This window comes from Henckelia pumila, unplaced genomic scaffold, assembly GCF_033568475.1.
Source record: "Henckelia pumila isolate YLH828 unplaced genomic scaffold, ASM3356847v2 CTG_512:::fragment_2:::debris, whole genome shotgun sequence".
NCBI classification, from domain to species: Eukaryota; Viridiplantae; Streptophyta; class Magnoliopsida; order Lamiales; family Gesneriaceae; genus Henckelia; species Henckelia pumila.
Window position 1 is genome coordinate 12,593 of NW_027331852.1, and position 21,465 is coordinate 34,057.

The window sequence follows — 21,465 nt, forward strand, 5'->3', positions numbered from 1 at the left end:
CTAGAAACAAACCCACCCAACAATTGATTTTAGAGTAATGTTACATGTATAATTAAATTTATACAAAATATCTTACATCATAAAAAAATCAATATAAAATTTTATTTAATTTCAAATCTCTTGACATATTGAATACAAAATCTCATGATATAATATTAAAATCTTATGATATAATAGTAAAAGTTATTCGATATAATTATTATAAATATTTTTATATTTTTATAAGATATATTGATGGTACTTTTAGCATTATTCTTGATTTTATGATGTTAAATTAATTAATGATTTTTTTTCTATCACTTATTGAATGGATTTATTTAACTAAATAACCTCCGTTTGACCATGATTTGAAAATATAACTTCCTCAATTTTTTCCTTTGTTTTGGTTTTTAAATTTCCTTTGTATTTGAAGGTTATTTTGCAAAGTTTTTTTGAAATAAGGTCATAAATCAAAAAATTTGGTTGACCAAAGTCATTTTTCAAACTCTCCCCTTATTGAATATGTCAGGGTCTATAAATTAAGCTACAGCCGGTTCCTTCCCTCCCCACACACAGCTAGCTCACTAAAGAAAGAAAGAACTAAAGGAAGAAAGAAAAATGGCAATGACGATTTCGATTTTGCTGTTGCACAATGTTGATGGTTGTATCAGTGATGTCCACAATTAACACTAATTCCATCTGAAACCTACAAGGATTCACCATTATCCTCCCACCACACTTGGTGCTTTTTGAACGAGTTCGAGCATACACAAATTTCATTCATGGCCACTTTGTCGATGAAATCCATAAACACCCGACTTACTTGTCATCAACCCGAGATCAGCCAGCTTTCAACTTAGCCACAACTCATTCGGCTTGAATTCCTTAACCGAAGCATGGCCAGATTCCAGATTAGGTGGACTCAGGAATATGACCGGAGGAATGCCCCAGATACCCCACAAGTGGATGTTTTGGTGGCATGCTTTTTTAACAAGACCATTAAAGCGGCAAATCCTCACGTCATTCTCTGCTACAGACACCTTTTGGACATGACACATTTTTCCTCCATTGCTAGCTGCTGGAAACTTTGTCTATGGTTCAGGCACCCGAAGCTTCCCTCGCCATTTACGCACCTGCCTTCGACCCAGAAAAAAAGGCATATATGCCTCAGACTTCACAGCTGCAATTGATAGCGCAGTAGCTGATGGAATCGATGTCTTCTTCTTGTGATCAATTGCTTCATTGAGTGCATATATCCATGGAGAAAGACCTCTTGGTCACCAGGGCCGCAGGTAACTCCGGGCTCGACCTCCGAAATATCGACAGTGCTGTTTCTTGGGATCTCACTGTGGCAGCAAGTACGGTGGATCGTGAATTCTCAGCAACTATTCTAATTGCAGTAACGGATTATCCATCACAGGTTCGTTTTTATACCCACTAAATGACATTGTAATGCGGCACATCTTCCACCAGTGAATGTCAAGATAAGTATTTTAAATAGCGTCATATGTTGTGCGCTATCGTGCATTTTTATGGTTTAGCTCTACATGACGCTAATATTTTAGCGTTTTGCACGAATAGCGCATGTTATTCTCAGGAAAATCACGCTATAACGTATTTGGAAAAAAATTAAAGACTCATAATTGACATATTTTGACCAAACTTAAAGTTCAAACAAGCAAGGTTGGGTCTTGTTAGTGTTGAAAAGGACTATATAGATGTTGAAACTATATTTTGGGATCTAATGATTAATTGTTATGGTTTCATGCCTAATTATCTCACTTTTTTACCTGTATATAAGTATTTTTCTATTTTTTAATTAAATAAATTAATTAAATAATTATTATGCACGAATAGTTTGCGCTTTGCGCTATGCTATTTACGCTATGATGGGATAAAAACGCTACGGGCCAATACTACGCTTTTTAAAACGCTGGTCAAGATAGTGGCGTGCCACGTTAATGACCTTGAAATGGCTAGTAAGCCTAATCATCACTTGGGATTCATAGGTGCAAGAGTCGCTGCTACAATCGTCATACAGTTTTGTTCTAACAAACATGTAATAGGCATACACTGTCACCAAAATTGGCCGACTTTAGCTCACGATGACCATATGTAACCTGCATGACGATATTGAAGCCGGACATGATGGTCCTACTTCAGATGTCCATGAAAAATAGTACCCTCATTCGGACAGGGCCCCTCCACAGTCAGTTTGTAGCTCTTTTTTTTTTTTTTTTTTTTCATTCTTGCCTCGAAAAACAAGTGTATTCGGATCTACACTAACCCGGAATCCCTGCATAGCATCTACTTTGGCCACATAGCGGGCATCACGCTACCCAAGTTCGTCAGAGTCCTCCAAAACTCTATTGACTTCGTGCCACTGCCGTTGAAATATACAATGAAGGACTGTTAGTTGAGATCAAGTGTAGGATTTGTGTGATAGACATAATGCGAAAACCTTGTGATTGTTTGAATCTCATGCATGCTCAGATTTAGGCCACACATGAAGTTAACATAATCCTGATCATGGACACTACCAAGCTGTTGGACAATTTACAGAATCCAATTCAAGAATATTGGGGAACCAACCAAACCGCGTCTCCCTTGGAGATGGGGGCAGGGCTTGTCGATCCCATCAAAGACTTAAAACCAAGCCTTGTCTACAACTTGGATGCCCAGGATTATGTAAACTTCATGTGTGGCCTAAATCTGAGCATGCATGAGATTCAAGTAATCACAAGGTCTTCGCATTACGTCTGCCCCCAAAATCATGCACTTGATCTCAACTACCTGTCCTTCATTGCATATTCAACTGCAATGGCACGAAGTCAGTCGAGTTTTGGAGGACTCTGACAAACTTGGGTAGTGTGATGTCCCGTTATGTGGCCAAAGTAGATGTGATGCAGGGATTCCGTGTTAGTGTAGATCCAGATACACTTGTTTTCTGAGGGAAGAATGATAAGAAAAGCTATAAACTGACTGTGGAGGGGCCATGTCTGAATGAGGTAACTATTTTTCATGGACATCTGAAGTCACGCCATCACGTCCGGTTTCAATATCGCCGAACAGTTTACAGATGGTCCTCGTGAGCTAAAGTTAACCACTTTTGGCCACGGTTTGTGTCTATGACATGTTTGTTTGAACAGAACCATATGACAATTGCAACAACCACTCCTGCACCTATGAATCCCTCAGCGATGGTAGGCTCACTAGCCTCTTCAAGACCCAACCTTGCTTGTTTGAACCTTTAAGTTTAGTCAAAATATGTCAATTATGGATCTTTAGTCTTTGCCCACATACGTTATAGCGTGCTTTTCTTGAGAATAACGTGCGCTATTCGTGCAAAACGCTAAAATATTAGCATCATGTAGAGCTAAACCATAAAAATGCACGATAGCGCACAACGTAGGATGCTTTTTAAAACACTGATCTTGACATTCACCGGTGGAAGATGTGCCAAAACTACAATGTCATTTAGTGGGTATAAAGACGAACCTGTGATGGATAATCCGTTACTGCAATTAGAATAGTTGCCGCGAATTCACGATCCACCGTACTTGCTGCCACCGTGAGATCCCAAGAAACAACACTGTCGATATTTTGGAGGGCGAGCCCAATGCTACCTGCGGCCCTGGTGACCAAGAGGCATTTCTCCTTGGATATATTCAACCAATGAACCAATTGATCACAAGGAGAGGACATCGATTCCATCAGCTACTGCGCTATCAATTGTAGCTGTGAAGTATGAGACATATATGTCTTTCTTTGGGTCGAAGGCAGGTGCGTAAATGGCGAGAGAAAGCTCTGGGTGCCTGAACCATGGACAAAGTTTCCAGCAGCTAGCAATGGAGGAAAAATGCTTGTCATGTCCAAAAGTGTCTGTAGCAGAGAATGGCGTGATGATTTTCCGCTTTCATGGCCTTGTTAAAGAAGCGTGCTACCAAAACATCCATATGTGGGGTATCTTGGGCATTCCTCCGGCCATATTCCTGAGTCCACCGAATTTGGAATCTGGTCATGCTCCGGTTAAGGAATTCAAGCCGAATGAGTTATGGCTAAGTTGAAAGCTAGCTGGTCTCGGGTTGATGACAAGTAAGCCGGGTGTTTCTGAATTTCATCGACAAAGTGCCCATGAATGGAATTTGTGTATGTTCGGACTCGTTCAAAGAGCACCAAGTGTGGTGGGAGGAAAATGGTGAATCCTTGTAGGTTTCAAAGAAATTAGTGTTAATTGTGGACATCACTGATACATCCATCAACATTGTGCAACAGTGAAATCGCCATTGCATCTAGTGGTGTGCCACGTTAATGACCTTGAAAAGGCTAGTGAGCCTACCATCACTTAGGATTCATAGGTGCAAGAGTCGCTGCTACAATCGTCATACAGTTATGTTCTAACAAACATGTCATGGGCACAAACCGTCACCAAAATTGGCCGACTTTAGCTCACGATGACCATTTGTAAACTGCCCGACGATATTGAAGTCGGGCATGATGGCCCCACTTCAGATGTCCATGAAGAACAGTACCCTCATTCGGATAGGGCCCCTCCACAGTTAGTTTGTATCTCTTTTTTTTTTTTAATCATCCTTGCCTCGAAAAACAAGTGTATCCTGATCTACACTAACATGAAATCCCTGCATTGCATCTACTTTCGCCACATAGCGGGCATCGCGCTACCCAAGTTTGTCAGAGTCCTCCAAAACTCTATTGACTTCGTGTCAATGCCGTTGAAATATACAATGAAGGACTGGTAGTTGAGATCAAGTGTAGGATTTGTGTGGCAGACATAATGCGAAAACTTTGTGATTGTTTGAATATCATGCATGCTCAGATTTAGGCCACACATGAAGTTAACATAATCCTAGGCATCCAAGTTGTAGACAAGGCTTGGTTCTAATTCTTTGATGGGATCGACAAGCCCTGCTCCCATCTCCAATGGAGATGCAGTTTGGTTGGTTCCCCAATATTCTTGAATGAGATTTTGTAAATTGTCCAACAGCTTGCTAGTCTCCATGATCATGCATGCTCAGATTTAGGCCCCCCTTGCGATCATGGATACTACCAATGTGAAATAATTGTAAGATTTAGTACAAAGGAAAGTGATTGTAATAACTAAATCTCACATAATATGATGAAATGCACAAATAATACACTACTCAATAACCAAAAAAAGTATATTGCCTTCCGACGAATGCTCAAATCCAAAATTCACAAATTTTTTTTGCACGAGATTGCCAATGCTGCTGCTAGTGGCACTTTCTTGTATGAACTATACATTTATTGAGCATGTGAAAAAGGATGATCGTAGGTTAATTAAATAATAAAAAAATATATAAAATAAAGCAATGGGGGAAATAAGAAACGTAGAACCATTTAGAATATGTTTCCTAAAATAACATGGAAAATTCAAATTTATTTTAATTTGTCAAAGAATATTTTTTACGCAAGTGCGAGAAGAATAAGTTTAGAAACATTAGCCAAAAAAAAGAAGGAATTCATCACTCGTAACATGGATATCCATGAATAATCTTGAACACTGACATTGATTGTAAATTACAAGAATAACTAGTTGCAAGAAACGATTTGAGAAAAAAAAATTCAGTCACATGGTATGTTTCTATATGAGTGGTTATAAAGTATTCAAGCCTTAAAATCTATCAACAACATTATCACAGCTCAGCAAGGATTAATAGGAAAAGATAGAGAAAAATGCTCTACTTTGTAAGAGAAAGAAGTCCAACCAGTATGTTACCTACTTTTTCTCAAATCCACGCGAGGTGCCAAGTTTGAATTCTGAAAGATGAATTCTCTTTTCTATTCTCTGGTCTCTTTCCCCGTTCGGACAAATATTTTTAGTACTACAATATTTAATCCATAAAAATTGTTTTGGAAAAGATTGACATATAAATTAAAGTGATATAAAACACAACATAAAAAAAAATGAATGCATATTACCATCACCTCAAATATAAATTTTCATTCAGTAAACTATCTGCAAGGAGCTGAAAATAAACGTTAAAAATAATTTGAGTTATCTATTTCTTAGACACAACCAATCAGAAAATAATCATTAAGGTAAAAAATAAAACAGGACAAAAAACAGAAAAATTCCAAAAATGATCCTTAAAAATAATAAAATGATAGAAGAGACTGAGAAAATTGTTGAAGGTGAAATTTCATAGAGAAAAAGTTACAGCCCATGAAACGAAAAAGACAAAAATGGACAGAATACATACCCAAATATTTCTTCAAATATTTTTTCGAATTAATGTTCCTTCATCAAGATATAGTCTTAAATCACAAATTACATCAAAGGTATAAACATAAAATCATGTTAAGCACAAATTAGATCAAATTTGACTACAATTAAGAACACAACATAGCAAGAAAAAAACCGTGCACTCTTATTCAAACGGACAACTTTGAGGTCTTTTGGAGACAAAACATTCAATTACTTTCGAAAAACATGCACAAAATCATTTAAATTTCCTTAACTTGTGTCCAAACTTATCAACATATACGATGCATATAGTTGGAGATAGATAGGAATGGATTCACCTCACCGAAAGCAAACAAAATATCTATCTATCTATCTATCTATATTCTAAATAAGCCACTCCCAATTGTGATTTTATCTCTATACCCTTGATGTTTTGGATAGAAAGTTTTATTTTTCATGGTCTTATTTGTAATTTGGTTGCTGCTTACTTTTATGCCGCAATCAATATACATCCTACATGTTTTTCCGTTTACACTTCTGCATGATTAATGTCTTCTGGATTGATAAGTTCACGTTATGCATTCTCATCGCTGTTGAATTTCTTTACATTCCTGTCATTTTTCACCTTGTATCTATGGTGACGCGAGGTTGTCCAACGGCTGCCGTCTCTGGTTTTGTCGCAGGGTACGTGCTCTGCTCCCTTTCTTGCTCTCTTGTTTCTAGATTGGTGTCTCTTTATGGTTTCCCAGTTATTTTTTTCTTCTAATAATATATACATGTGTTTGTTTTCTTCGTGATTTAATGTCCATGTGTTTTTGTTCTCTTTGTTGTACTCATGCTCTCTAGGTTCATGCCTCTTTACATTGGTGCCTTGGTGTCGGTTCCCTTGTGAACCCCCATATTTTTGTTGCGATCGTGGAAAGATTAAATTACTTTTCCCTTTTGTTCCGTCTAAAGTGCAATTATACAAAAGTATTTTCTCTCACTTCGTTGAAAGGGAATTGGCTTTTGTTAGACGTTCCGTGTGTCTGGCCAAGTTTTCCATTCTTTGCCTCTGCTTATACCTGATTCGGAATTCGAATGGTCCCAGGCATTTCCAACTTTATTTTTGGGACATTCTTTGTTGTCACTGATGGCTAAAGTCAATGCAAGCATCGATCAACCATATATCATACCTCTAAAGGATCTTCAGGCAAACGGCAGAAATTTTGTCGTATTGCGCCAAGGTTCTGAAGTTGCAACCAGACAAGGCAAAACGATTCGGAAGATGATCTTCATCGATGAAGAAGTGAGTTACACCAGTCAGTAGTATCAGAATTATTATCCATTTGCCCCCTTTTCTATCATATCTTACTGCTTTCATTTGAACCTTTCGATCATATTTATTACAAAGGTAGGACACAATGATCCGTGGCCTCATTTTCTCAAACGTAATTCAACAATTTCAACAGGCACTCCGCACAAACATAATCTATTTGGATGCTAACCTTTTGTCAAGCATATCAACGAAACTTATGCAAATGTGTACCCAAGATTCGAGCTAACTATTCAGGAAACAACAATTGCTATAGAGTTTCCAGAAACGCAACAGCCCCGCACACTCAATCTTGCTTTTCGGAAATTTGAAGACATCGACGACGAACTCAGTTATGAGACCAATCACAGTACATTTGTACTGCAGAATTACTTTTTGAAATACATACAAAACTGACAGATAATTCTAACATTATCCACGACAAACCAATACAGACATAGTTGGCTTCCTTGAGGTAGTTAAACCATTGAATTGCTTTAATAAAGATGCTTTCATAAGCTACAGAAGAGATATTTTGCTTCAATCAATTCGTTTACTTATCAACAAATAGCTTTTAAATTACCATGAAAATACGTTTTAAATTGCATACAGGTTGAGGCTTTTAAATGTCTTCATATGGGACGATCTTGCTGTCAATGAAGGCTTGTTAATGAAACAGATGAAATCTCAACACCCAAAAGTTGCTTTATGCAATTTGAAGATTCAAGAATACCTTGGTAACCTTATGAGTTCTTAGTTTACATCTATTTATTCGAAATCATTTACATTATCAAATTTAACTGTTACTGATTTAGGTAAACCTCAAATCAAATTTTTTGCAACAATTGCTATATTTTTCGATCCCATTTGTGACGATACGACAAACGCAAACTCAATGTATCCACATTTATGTGTTTGTTATAACTCATGTGTTTCTTCATGATAATAAATACCAATAAATTCACCGTACCATACAAACATTGTAAACAAATAATCTGATAGAATGACAACCAAAAAACCATGCTTATAGGATATATATATAGTTATATTTCACAAGCCTTGCAATGAAATATGCCACTTTTTTTTCTCACATTTGTAATGAACTAAAAATTTCTAGGTTGCTTCCGAATGCGAATGGTATTCAACTAAATGATCTTTGGATTCAGAAGATGATAAAGGATTCTAAACAGGTGTCTATTCAAGATATCTTGAACAACCGGAGCACTTTAACCGGGGTTTGCTTAGTATTATTTGCATTATACTCCATTTAACTTGCCCTTCTTCACATTATGTTTTTTCAATATACATATCATCATTCAAAAAATAAATACTTAGAGAAGAACCAGCAACATACGCTATATTAAAAAATTTCATTCAATGTAGAATGCTTATTACTACATTCAAGGACGCATAAAGGAGATCGAAAATGCATCGTGTCCATGGTATGCTTGCAACCAATGTTGTAAGGCTTTACAAAGACGACACATGACATGAATTGCATCAAATTAGATGTTATCGTGGTTCCAAGGTTGTATCACTACTTATTGCCTAAACTTGTACTATGAAATATTTAGAAACTTCTAAAGATTTAAAAGCTTCAAATTCTACATGTATCAGTTGACGATGTTGATCGAAGATGCAAATAATATCGCAAGAATAACACTATTTGAAGAAGTTGCAGCATTATTTATCGGATATCCTGTGGAAGAGTACATCAAAATAATGATGAGGTTATACTAATCTATTAATGTGCTAAATAATACATATTGTTGAACACATATAAGAGCTCACTATTTATTTTAAAACTTTATCATGCATTCTGCCCCGAAAACAATGGAGGATTATCCACTCAAGCAACTCAACGACGACACTCATAAATTCTTAACCGAGCTGGACAAATAAGTGAAAACGATGAACGACATGCTAGATATCATAGCAGGAGCAGAGAAACCAATCGAGCTTTTCCCAAGTAAGGATAAAGCAAACCAGCCAACCTTGACAGACAAGCTAAGAGTTACTACCCAAATAGGCAAGGAAGACGACAAGCAAGCTAAAACAAAAGAACATACACGTTTTTCAAAGAAGAAAAAAGGAAAACAAGCTATAATTGATCTTGACGACAACGAAAATTTTGTGTTTATACCAAAAGAGAATGAGACATATAAGGCATGCAAATCATTCTCTCAATATTAAGATAAAGCAAGAACGATGGAGCAGGAATTTGTGGTTTCAAGCAACAAATTGTTTTCCGTCCTTATATCTACTATGATATCATGCTATCTTTTACTGTTTTACTTTTTTAAGGTTTATAATCCTTGTATTCAGTTTGGAAACTTAAAAGAATATTACTACGGTACTCAATCTTACATGACCATGAGTCCTTATATAATCTTTTGGTATTCTATTCATTTTGTTTAGTTCGAACGCTTAGTCTATAAATATTGTTGATTGTATATTTATGCTTTAATTTAATGCAATTATTATGATATATATCTTCTTGTAGGTCTTTCACGTGCAACGCACGTGCACCTCCCTAATATAGATAAATATCCCACATATCTACACATTCCATACAGATCTCCTGCACCCCAAAGGCCACCTTTGAATGCCCCTTTGAATATACCCCAATTCTCACACGATTAAAAATAGCATTACACAAATTTAGCATTTGTTTGACTCTCAAAGAATCGGTGAAACTAAAAACTCAAATCTATGCTGAAGAACAACACATTAAATACAGGAATAGCCTAAGCACGAAAAAGATATAAAATACAGTAAAGCTCATAGGAAAAAAAATGCTAGTATAAAATGTATGGCTTTCTTCTTCCTAATGATATCCTAGAACAAGCCAAAATGGATAAAACTAATTTTGCATTTTTAACCTGACAAAAGATCAGTGAAACCACATAAAAGTATGTAAACAACAACAAAAGTTCAGTTAATATATAAATACCAATAAAAATATAAGATATAAAATGTACCAAGTTTCTACTTCAATCAGAACACTACCTCTGACGAAGCATGGAAGGATACAATTAACTCAAGTTATAACAACTAACAAGTAATTAAAAAATTAATAGAATCTCTTCATGGGTACGTAAAAGAGAAGTCAATCGAAGTAATTGTAACGTCCCAATTCCTCAATCGGAACGTTACTCAAACATGCATACTTAAAATTTGAGAAAAATAAAAACTTTGCGGAAGCATCATCTTATTTATTAAAATGAGCGTAATAAAAGTGCACAAATAATGAAATAGCATCTAAAAGTCTTTGCCAAACATGATCATCAACTTAAAATTCAAAACTTGTTTTTCCCATCAAAACATAAAATTTGTTTAAACAAAACTCATTCAATAGCATTCGCACTCATGCATCGCCCGTTGGACCGACCTCTGCCTCTTCTTCATGTCCGCCCATAAAATCATCAATAAATGCATCAAAATCATCATTACCCGCACTATTCAAATATAGTGAGTCTAAAAACTCAGCAAGAAAATGCATAAAAAAAAGATCTTTCTAAACTTTTAAAGAGAAAACATTAACTTAAGCTTTCATGCAATAAACATAACTTTGTTGTAGCCATAGCATAACAATATTTGGGGTGATGAAGTATGAGTAGTGTGAAAACCGTCATAATGAGCCATTCATAATTTCCTGTTGATCAACAAGCATATGACATTACGACCGTAAACTTTCATTCTTTGGATAGCCGCTTCGGATCTCATCCCGAAGTGCATACCCCGTATATCCATCCCGTGAGTCATGTTTAGATAGCCGCTCCGGAGCTCATCCCGAAGTGCATACCCCGTATAATAACCACAAGATGCATAAATCATCAAAATATTTTCCATGTACCATCACATTCATCTTACTATATCATTTCGTATCATTGTAAATTCATGCTCATAAACTTCTCGTGATGCTAACATGCTTACATGCTTCAAAATATTTCATGAAGAATAAATTTTCAAAAGAAAGACACATAAACATGCATTACATAGCTTGACTGATCCATGTGAGGCATTCCATCCGTTTCGAACATCGAAAACTTGATACTTTTTCACAAACATTCTTAAAATAATTAAAATACATTAAAAATATCAAAATCATGATTTTTAGGACCCAAAAATACGTACATAGGGGTGAGAAAGTCGAGCCTGCGGCGCGGCCGCGCAGCCCGCACGCAAAAGTGCGGAGGCTCGGCGCGGGCGCGCTGCTTCAGCAGCGCGAGCGCGTCGCCTGTGCGCCGAAATGCGCGGCTCAGGCGCGGGCGCACTTCTCAGCAGCGCGGGCGCGCCGTCGCGACTTCTTTTTTGAAAACTCTTCTTTTCTGCACTATTTCAAAACCCACAATGCTTTGAGACTCTTTTCCATAAAAAATAACATTCAAAAACATCAAAACTTCAAAAGTAACTCGTACCAATACACTAATAATTTCAAAGATTTTGAATCAAAAACCTTCATTCATACTTTTACCCCAAAAATCTGATTTATTGCCTTCAAATCATTCAAAACTCAATAAACAAGGACCGAACACATCAGGAATGCTTCACGTATCACAATCAAGCAACATACTCATAAATTTTTCAAGAACGTGCATAGATCATCAATCAAAACACCTAGGATTTTACCTTGAAAATACATATATTCTTGAATGAGTTTCAAAATCAGTAAAAACTTGCCTGAATTGATTGATTGGAATTAACCTGAGCGGTAGGACGATCTAGCCTCGAGCCTCTGAAGAACCCTAGTCTTGATGCAGCGTTTGAGAGAGAGATTTGAGAGAAAAAAGAGCGTTCAAATGAGAGAAAAGAGAAGAAATTCTGAACGCTTAAACCATTTTGTGACTAATGGGTTCCTAACACGGCCCATTAATTACAATTAAAAATCCTTAAAATTTTACTCTCTCTCAATAAATAAAATACACTACATCCCATCAACTTTATTTTAAAATATTTTTCTTAACTCAATTCAAGGTTAGGCTCGTCCCTACGACCCAAAATTAATACCAACATAACAACTTTAAAATCATACATATCACATAATATTTCATGCATTCAAATAATTCACATAATTAAAGATAGCAATTAAGCCTACTAAATAACATGCATTAAATCACATGATTTAATTATCTTAAGGTGATTAAGCTAGTGGACTTTTGGACCTTACAACTCTACCCTTCTTAAAATAATTTTGTCCTCGAAATTCAACTTACCAAACAGTTCAGGATAGCGTGCTCGCATATCCTGCTTGGTTTCCAAGGTAGCTTCCTCAACCAACTGGTTGCGCCATAAGACTTTCACCATTGGAATCTCTCTGTTTCTCAACCTACGAACTTGTCTGTCCAAGATTTTAACAGGCATCTCCTCGTAGGATAAGTCTGGCGTCCGTTCCACTGGCTCATGGCGAATAACATGAGAAGGCCACATACTTCCTTAACATGGAGATATGAAAGACATTGTGAACACCCTCCAAGTTTGGCGGTAGTGCCACTCGGTAAGCTTAAGCCCCTACTTTTTCTAGGATCTCAAAAGGTCCTATATATCTTGGACTCAATTTACCTATTTTTCCAAATCTCATAACTCCTGCCACTCGGTAAGCTCGAGCCCCTACTTTTTCTAGGATCTCAAAAGGTCCTATATATCTTGGACTCAATTTACCTCTTTTTTCAAATCTCATAACTCCTTTCCATGATGATACCTTTAAAAATGGTCACCTACTAAAAACTCCAAATTTCTACGTCGCTGGTCGGCGTAACTTTTCTGTCGACTTTGAGCTGACAACATTCTGTCTCTGATCTTGGCTATTACATCTACCATTTGAGTCACTATTTTTGGTTCTAAAACAGCTCTATCTCCAACTTCATCCCAGTGTAGGGGAGTTCTACATCTTCTCCCATACAATACCTCATAAGGAGCCATGCCAATAGTTTCTTGATAACTATTGTTGTAAGTAAACTCCACCAAAGGCAATTTCGATTCCCAACTACCTCCAAAATCAATCATACAAGCCCTCAACATGTCTTAGAGTATCTGAATTACTCGTTCTGACTGATCATCTGTTTGGGGGTGGAAAGCTGTGCTGAAAGCTAGCTTTTTTCCCAAACCTCGGTGTAAACTTCCCCAAAAGTTTGAGGTGAATTTAGGATCTCTGTCAGACACTATTCTCATTGGAACCCCGTGTAGTCTGACTATTTCTTGAATGTACAGTTCTGCATACTGATTCATTGAGAAGTTATTCCTGACTGGAAGGAAATGAGCTGACTTTGTTAACCAGTCCACTATCACCCAAATTGAGTTCGTCCTTCGCGGCGTAACTGGAAATCCTACTACGAAGTCCATCGTAACATCTTCCCACTTCCATGTGGGTATTGGCAATGGTTTCAGAAGTCCTGCCGGTCTCTGATGCTCGATCTTCACTTGCTGAAAAGTCAAACATTCACTCAAAAATTTTACAACATCCTTCTTCATACCTGGCCACCAATATAAGGATTTTAGGTCTTTATACATCTTTGTACTCCCTGAATGAAGGTAATACGGAACATTATGGGCTTCAGTCATCACTTTCATTCTTAATGAATCCACTGCTGGCACCCACATTCTACCTCTGTTATGCACAATGCCGTCTTTGATGGTATACAGTGTACAACCCTTAGCATCATCTCTTGTTCTCCACGTTATCAACTGTTCATCAGAAACTTGGCATGTTCGAATTCTATCTAGCAAATTAGGTACTACCATTATTGCTGATAGTGTGCACACATCCCTTGGTCCGAGTATCTCCAAGCTCATCCGTTCAAAATCAGCAATCAACTCTTGTTGGACTGTCAATTGGTTCAATGCTGCAGACTTGTGACTCAATGCATCTGCTACTACATTAGTCTTACCTGAATGGTAGCTAATGTCACAGTCGTAGTCCTTCACCAATTCCATCCATCTCCTTTGCCTCATGTTCAACTCCTTCTGAGTGAAGAAATATTTTAGGCTTTTGTGATCAGTGAAAATATGACACCTTTCACCGTACAAGTAGTGTCTCCACAGTTTTAAAGCAAATACAACTGCAGCCAACTCCAGGTCATGAGTCAGATAGTTCTTCTCATGAATTTTTAGCTGTCGAGATGCATATGATATTACTTTATCATCCTGCATCAAAAAAGCCCCTAATCCACTCTTAGAAGTATCGGTATAAACCACAAAACAACCTGTGCCTTCGGGAATTGCTAGCACTGGCGCTGACATCAGTCTTTTCTTCAATTCTGCAAAACTCTTCTCACATTGTTCTGACCACACAAACTTCACACCTTTTCGAGTTAAGGAAGTCAGTGGTAGAGCTATCTTGGAGAAGTTTTGAATAAATCTTCTGTAGTAGCTTGCTAAACCAAAGAAACTCCGTATTTCTGTAGCATTCTTCGGAGCAACCCAATTTCGAACCGCTTCCACCTTAGACGGATCCACCTCAATTCCCTTAGCTGAAACTATATGACCCAAAAATGAAATCTGATCCAGCCAAAATTCACACTTACTGAACTTAGCGTACAATTTTTTTTTTTTCTTTCAGAATCTACAACACCGTAGACAAGTGCTGACGATGTTCCTCTAGACTGCGAGAGTAGTTCAATATGTCATCTATGAAGACTATGATAAACTGATCCAAGAAGGGTTAAAACACCATGTTCATCAAATCCATGAACACAACTGGTGCATTGGTCAACCCAAACGACATTACTAGGAACTCGTAGTGGCCATAGCGAGTCCTGAATGCTGTCTTCTGCACATCCTCATCTTTCACTTTCAGCTGGTGGTAGCCTGATCGTAGGTCAATTTTCGAGAACACCACCGCCCCTTGCAACTGGTCGAACAGATCATATATTCTGGGCAAGGGATATTTGTTCTTTACTGTAACCCGATTCAGCTCCCTGTAGTCAATGCACAACCTCATTGACCCATCTTTCTTCTTAACAAACAACACTGGTGCACCCCATGGCGAAACACTCGGTCTGATGAACCCCTTATCCAGTAACTCCTGCAACTGATCCTTCAAGTATTTCATCTCCGTCGGTGCCAATCTGTACGGTGCCTTAGAAGCTGGCTTAGTTTCAGGCAACAATTCTATCCCAAATTCGGCTTCCCTGACTGGCGGCAATCCCGCAACATCATCGGGAAATACTTCTGGAAAATCTTTCACTACCTCCACTTCCCCAAGTTTCGGTCGCTGTACCTCCAGATCCCCAGTTAGACTTTCAAGAAATCCTGTACACCCATTACTCAATAATTGCCAGGTCGTTCCTGCAGAAATCATACCTGGTGAGCTCCTCTTAGATGTAGTGCGGAACACAAACGATTTTCCATTCCGATCTTTCAAAGAGACGGTTCTTCGTTTGCAGTCAATAATAGCCTCATGCTGAGCCAACCAGTCCATTCCAAAATCGCATCGAAATCCACCATTTTCAAAACAATAAAATCTGCACACAAAACTAGGCTCTGCATCTGAACCTTGCAATTTCTTATCACACTACTACATTTCAGTTCTTCTCCTGAAGGTAACGACACACAAAATTTGAAAATAGATTCATCCGAAAAGACCCTTAATTTCATCATAAAAATAACAGACATAAAATAGTGCGTAGCTCCTGTATCTATCAACACGAAAGCAGGTAATTCAGCAATACGGATCATACCTGTGACAATTGCAGAATCTGGGTCAACTTGATCGTGAGTCATAGCAAACACTCTTTCCTTATAGGACCCTTTGATTGCGGGCAATCCTTGGCGAAATGTCGTGACTTCTTGCAAAGAAAGCAAGATTGGTCACAAGCATGCATTGACCTGAGTGTGACTTTCCACACTTCTGACAAATAGGTGCATTCGCCGGCCTTGAAACATTGGCGTTCGGCTGATTCTGTCCCTGAGGTCGCGCCTGATTGGGGTTTTGGCGCTGCTGCTGCTGCGGTCTCCTCTGAGCTGGAGTTTGGTACGGTCTCTTCTGGCTAGACCCTTGCTGCTCTCTCCCTTGATAGCTGATTCTCTTCGCCTGAGATTCTTTGATAATATCATTCCCGTCTTTCTCTGACAACATAGCCTCATCGACGCTGCTCGGTAAGTTTTTGCCCCACTCAATCTGACATCACGTCGAATAGTGGCATTCAGTCCCTCCACACTCCTCTTCACTATTGCCCGAAATCATGGGCACAAAGTACCTCCCCCTCTCAAACTTCTTCACATACTCGGCAATGGACATGCTCCCTTGGCGGAGCTCCAAAAATTCTCTGGCAAGTCTAGTCCTGGCACTGACAGTGAAATACTTCCCATAGAACACGTCTTTGAATCCATTCCAAGTCAACGTAGTCATATCCAGAGTGGAACGGGCTCCCTGCCACCAAACCGGTGCATCATCACGGAACATAAAGATGCCACACCTCACACGATCTGCATCAGTGAGCTGCATGTAGTCAAAAATGTTCTTCACTGACTGCACCCATTCCTCGGCTACAAGGGGATCAGCCCCTCCTTTAAACTCTGGTGGCCCCAGATCCTTAAACTGCTTAAAGATCGGATTGGTCAATAGCGGCTGATTGTTGTTCCGCCCGCCCGCTTGTGCTTGGATTAACTGTTGAATCTGTTCCCCTTGGGCTCTACTCTGCTCTTGCAACAGAGTCGCCAACCCAGCCAAAAATTGGTTATTCTGACGGTTAGCCATAATCCTGATGTCCACACAGTCCACATGCTTAATTATGTTATTTAAACATAACATCATACTCAACAAGCATAAATTATTAATCGTAATTACTATCATGCATCTTAAACAATCCATAAGATAAAACTTACAGACATGAAGATGAAGCATAGGGTCGTGGCGAGAATGCATGTGTGCAAACAAACCCAGAGCGAACTGCTCTGATACCAAACTGTAACGTCCCAATTCATCAATCGGAACGTTACTCAAACATGCATACTTAAAATTTGGAAAAAAAAAAACTTTGCGGAAACATCATCTTCTTTATTAAAATGAGCGTAATAAAAGTGCACAAATAATGAAATAGCATCTAAAAGTCTTTGCCAAACATGACCATCAACTTAAAATTCAAACTTGTTTTTCCCATCAAAACATAAAATTTGTTTAAACAAAAGTCATTCAATAGCATTCGCACTCATGCATCGCCCGTTGGACCGACCCCTACCTCTTCTTCATGTCCGCCCACAAAATCATCAATAAATGAATCAACATCATCATTACCTGTACCATTCAATTATAGTGAGTCTAAAGACTCAACAAGAAAATGCGTAAAAAAAGATCTTTCTAAACTTTTAAAGAGAAAACATTAACTTAAGCTTTCATGCAATAAACATAACTTTGTTGTAGCCATAACATAAAAATATTTGGGGTGATGAAGTATGAGTAGTGTGGCAACCGTCATAATGAGCCATTCATAATTTTCTGTTGATCAACAAGCATATGACATTACGCCCGTAAACTTTCATTCTTTGGATAACCACTTCGGAGCTCATCCCAAAGTGCATACCCCGTATAATTACCACAAGATGCATAAATCATCAAAATATTTTCCATGTACTATCACATTCATCTTAGTATATCATTTCGTATCATTGTAAAGTCATGCTCATAAACTTCTCGTGATGCTAAATGCTTACATGCTTCAAAATATTTCATGAAGAATAAATTTTCAAAAGAAAGAAACATAAACATGCATTACATAGCTTGACTGATCCATGTGAGGCATTCCGTCCATTTCGAACATCGAAAACTTGACACTTTTTCACAAACATTCTTAAAATAATTAAAATACATTAAAATATCAAAATCATGAATTTTAGGACCCAAAAATACGTACATAGAGGTGGGAAAGTCGAGCCTGTGGCACGGCCGCGCTGCACAAGCAGTGCAGCCCGCTTGCAAAAGTGCGGAGGCTCGGCGTGAAGCAGCGCGGGCGCGCCGTCTGTGCGCAAAAATGCGCGGCTCAGGCGCGGGCGCGCCGTCGCGACTTTTTTTTTTTCTGAAAACTCTTCTTTTCTGCACTATTTCAAAACCCACAATGCTTTGGGACTCTTTTCCATAAAAAATAACATTCAACAACATCAAAACTTCAAAAATAACTCGTACCAATACACTAATAATTTCAAAGATTTTGAATAAAAAACCTTCATTCATACTTTTACCCCAAAAATCTGATTTCTTGCCTTCAAATCATTCAAAACTGAATAAACAAGGACCGAACACATCAGGAATGCTTCACGTATTACAATCAAGAAACATACTCATAAATTTTTCAAGTACGTGCATGATCATCAATCAAAACACCTAGGGTTTTACCTTGAAAGTACATATATTCATGAATGGGTTTCAAAATGAGTAAAAACTTGACTGAATTGATTGATTGGAATTAACCTGAGCGGTAGGACGATCTATCCTCGAGCCTTTGAAGAACCCTAGTCTTGATGCAGTGTTTGAGAGAAAAAGAAAGCGTTCAAATGAGAGAAAATAGAAGAAATTCTGAACGCTTAAACCGTTTTGTGACTAATGGACTCCTAACACGGCTCATTAGTTACAATTAAAAGCCCTTTAAAATTTTACTATCTCTCAATAAATAAAATACACTGCATCCCATCAACTTTATTTAAAAATATTTTTCTTAACTCAATCCAAGGCAAGGATCGTCCCTACGACCCAAAATTAATACCAACATGAAAACTTTAAAATCATAAATATTACATAATATTTCAGGCATTCAAATAATTTACATAATTAAACATAGCAATTAAGCCTACTAAATAACATGCATTAAATCACATGATTTAATTATCTTAACGTAATTAAATTAGTGAACTTTTGGACCTTACAGTAATAACTGGTAGGAATCACCAATTAACCGAATTTCATTCTAAATTAGGACTCCGAATTCCAAAACAAAAAGATTGCGAAGTTACGGTCGCCACTACATGTGATTTTGCTCTAATTTCATCACCAAAATGATGGCAAAAATCATTTCACATGGAAAAAAAAAATTAACGAAGACCACATTCATTAATCAAAAACCAACAATTATACACAAATCCACGAATCAAACGAGAAATAACAACGCCGAAGATGAAAAATAAATAGAGAACGAGAAAGGTAGGACCTTGACGAAGAATTAGGGGCGTTGATCGATGGGTTCGGTTTTAATTTGTCATAATTTGGTTCAATTTTCTGATTTTGGTTTATGAAAAATGTAATTCGAAGTCAAACAATTTTACTTAAGTTCGGTTCGGTTTTGTACTATAATGAACCGGTTTATATGGTTCGGTTTGGTCGGTTTGATCAATAATACATAAATCAATAAAATGTATAGGTATTCATCGGCTCGTTCGATTTCGTTTTCTTTTTTTATTTTTTTTTATTTAGGTTTTAGTTTTAGAAATATATAATCCTATATCCGAACTATTTTTTTCGATTCGGTTTGGTTTTTTACGAAAACTGTTTGATTATTTCGATCGGTTATTTCAGTTTTGATACGATAACTAAAATTAATAATATAAACATATTGTAAAATATAATATGTTATCTTTTAAAATTATTTCTTATTAAAACTTTTAAAAATAATGTTTAAATGAATTAAAAATAATGTTTAAATAATTTAAATAAAATAAAATAAACTAAAAATTACATTAAACAATCAATTAAGCAACTATGAATTTCAAAAACAACAATGAATTACATAAATAACAATCAACTAAAAATTATTCAAAATTATTATTCATCCACTACATATCATCTCATAACATATATAATATAAATACAAATAAAAATAAAATTATTAATGGAAAATTGCATATATCACCCATGTGAAACCCCGTGTTCGCTGATAACCCCTTGAGAAATTTTTTTGAGCTAATAACTCCATATGATTTCACATTTACAGCACACGCATACCATTCAAAATTTTAGTATAATAAAAAATAAAAATGACGAAATTGCCCCTATCATATCTTCCCAAAGGAAGTACGGATCGGAGAAATTGATGTGTGTGTTTTGTTCGTCTGGACAAGAGGATCACCGATCGGGGTTTCTTTGGATGATTGGTGGTCGGAGTTGGTCGAAAATGAAGGAAAACCAGTCGGTTTCGTGATGAGTAATTGCGTAAGATTGGAACTAGAGCTCGAGAGATTGAGTGAAGAAAATGAAGGAAAAAATGTCGAGGCTTGTAGGGGAGGTGAAGAGGAGTCTAAAGCAAGCTTGGGACGTCGGAAATACGACTGACCCATTGGGTTTTTTTTAGATTTTTTATTTTAAAAAATAAAATATTTCAAAAACACGGTAAGATGTAAAAAAATTTTAAAAATACTACAAAACGCTATTGACAGAAGCGAACGGTGCAAAATAATTTTGCAGAGTCCGCTGCTAGTTGCGGCGGACCCTTCCTCATGGCAGACTAATTGTCTTTTTTCTTTTTTTAAATTTTTTTTATTATTTAATTTGTTTTCTTATAATTATTTAATTTGTAAATATTTTTATAAAAAAATGATTATGTATTTGCTATATGAAGGTAATTTTTTTCCCACCAAAATCAAACTTTTAATTTTAATTTTTGACTTGATTATCAGCTAAAAAAATCATGAAGACAAAAATTAAAAATTTAGCAGGTAAAAAATTAAATTGATTAAATAAATTTGTTTGTGATCAGTTATATATATAAAAAATTGGTTAACCTAAATAAAAATATTTTGATTAAAATTTTTTTTATTTAATATTATTATTAAATAAAAAATTTCTCAACCCAAACTCGAGCCCTCGGAATCATCTCGAAAATATGAACTTGAACCCGATCAATTTAATTTGATTTTTTTTTACAAAATGATTAAATAACAATTTAAAACACACAATATTAATAGTAATATTAAATCAAAACTTTTAATCAAAATATGTTTATTTAAGTTAACCATTTTTTTATAATATATCTGATCACAAACA

At 36.7% G+C, this 21,465-nt stretch overlaps 1 protein-coding gene and 1 long non-coding RNA gene across 3 annotated transcripts; one reads left to right on the forward strand and one right to left on the reverse strand.

The window, feature by feature from the left end:
* The first annotated feature begins 267 nt into the window (after positions 1–267).
* Positions 268–9,037, forward strand: LOC140872941 (uncharacterized). Of its 2 annotated transcripts, XR_012147944.1 has the most exons (5): positions 271–6,889; positions 7,052–7,493; positions 7,657–7,974; positions 8,112–8,236; positions 8,617–9,037. It is a non-coding gene; the product is annotated as an uncharacterized lncRNA (long non-coding RNA). The 2 variants fall into 2 exon arrangements; XR_012147943.1 differs by having other exon boundaries at positions 268–7,493.
* Positions 9,038–9,370: 333 nt separating this feature from the next.
* Positions 9,371–13,421, reverse strand: LOC140872943 (uncharacterized). The gene is made up of 3 exons (XM_073275868.1): positions 13,217–13,421; positions 12,716–12,934; positions 9,371–9,549 (listed from the first exon to the last, which is right to left on the reverse strand). The coding sequence occupies exons 1-3, from the start codon at positions 13,419–13,421 to the stop codon at positions 9,371–9,373; spliced, it is 603 nt and encodes a 200-aa protein (XP_073131969.1).
* Positions 13,422–21,465: the final 8,044 nt, after the last annotated feature.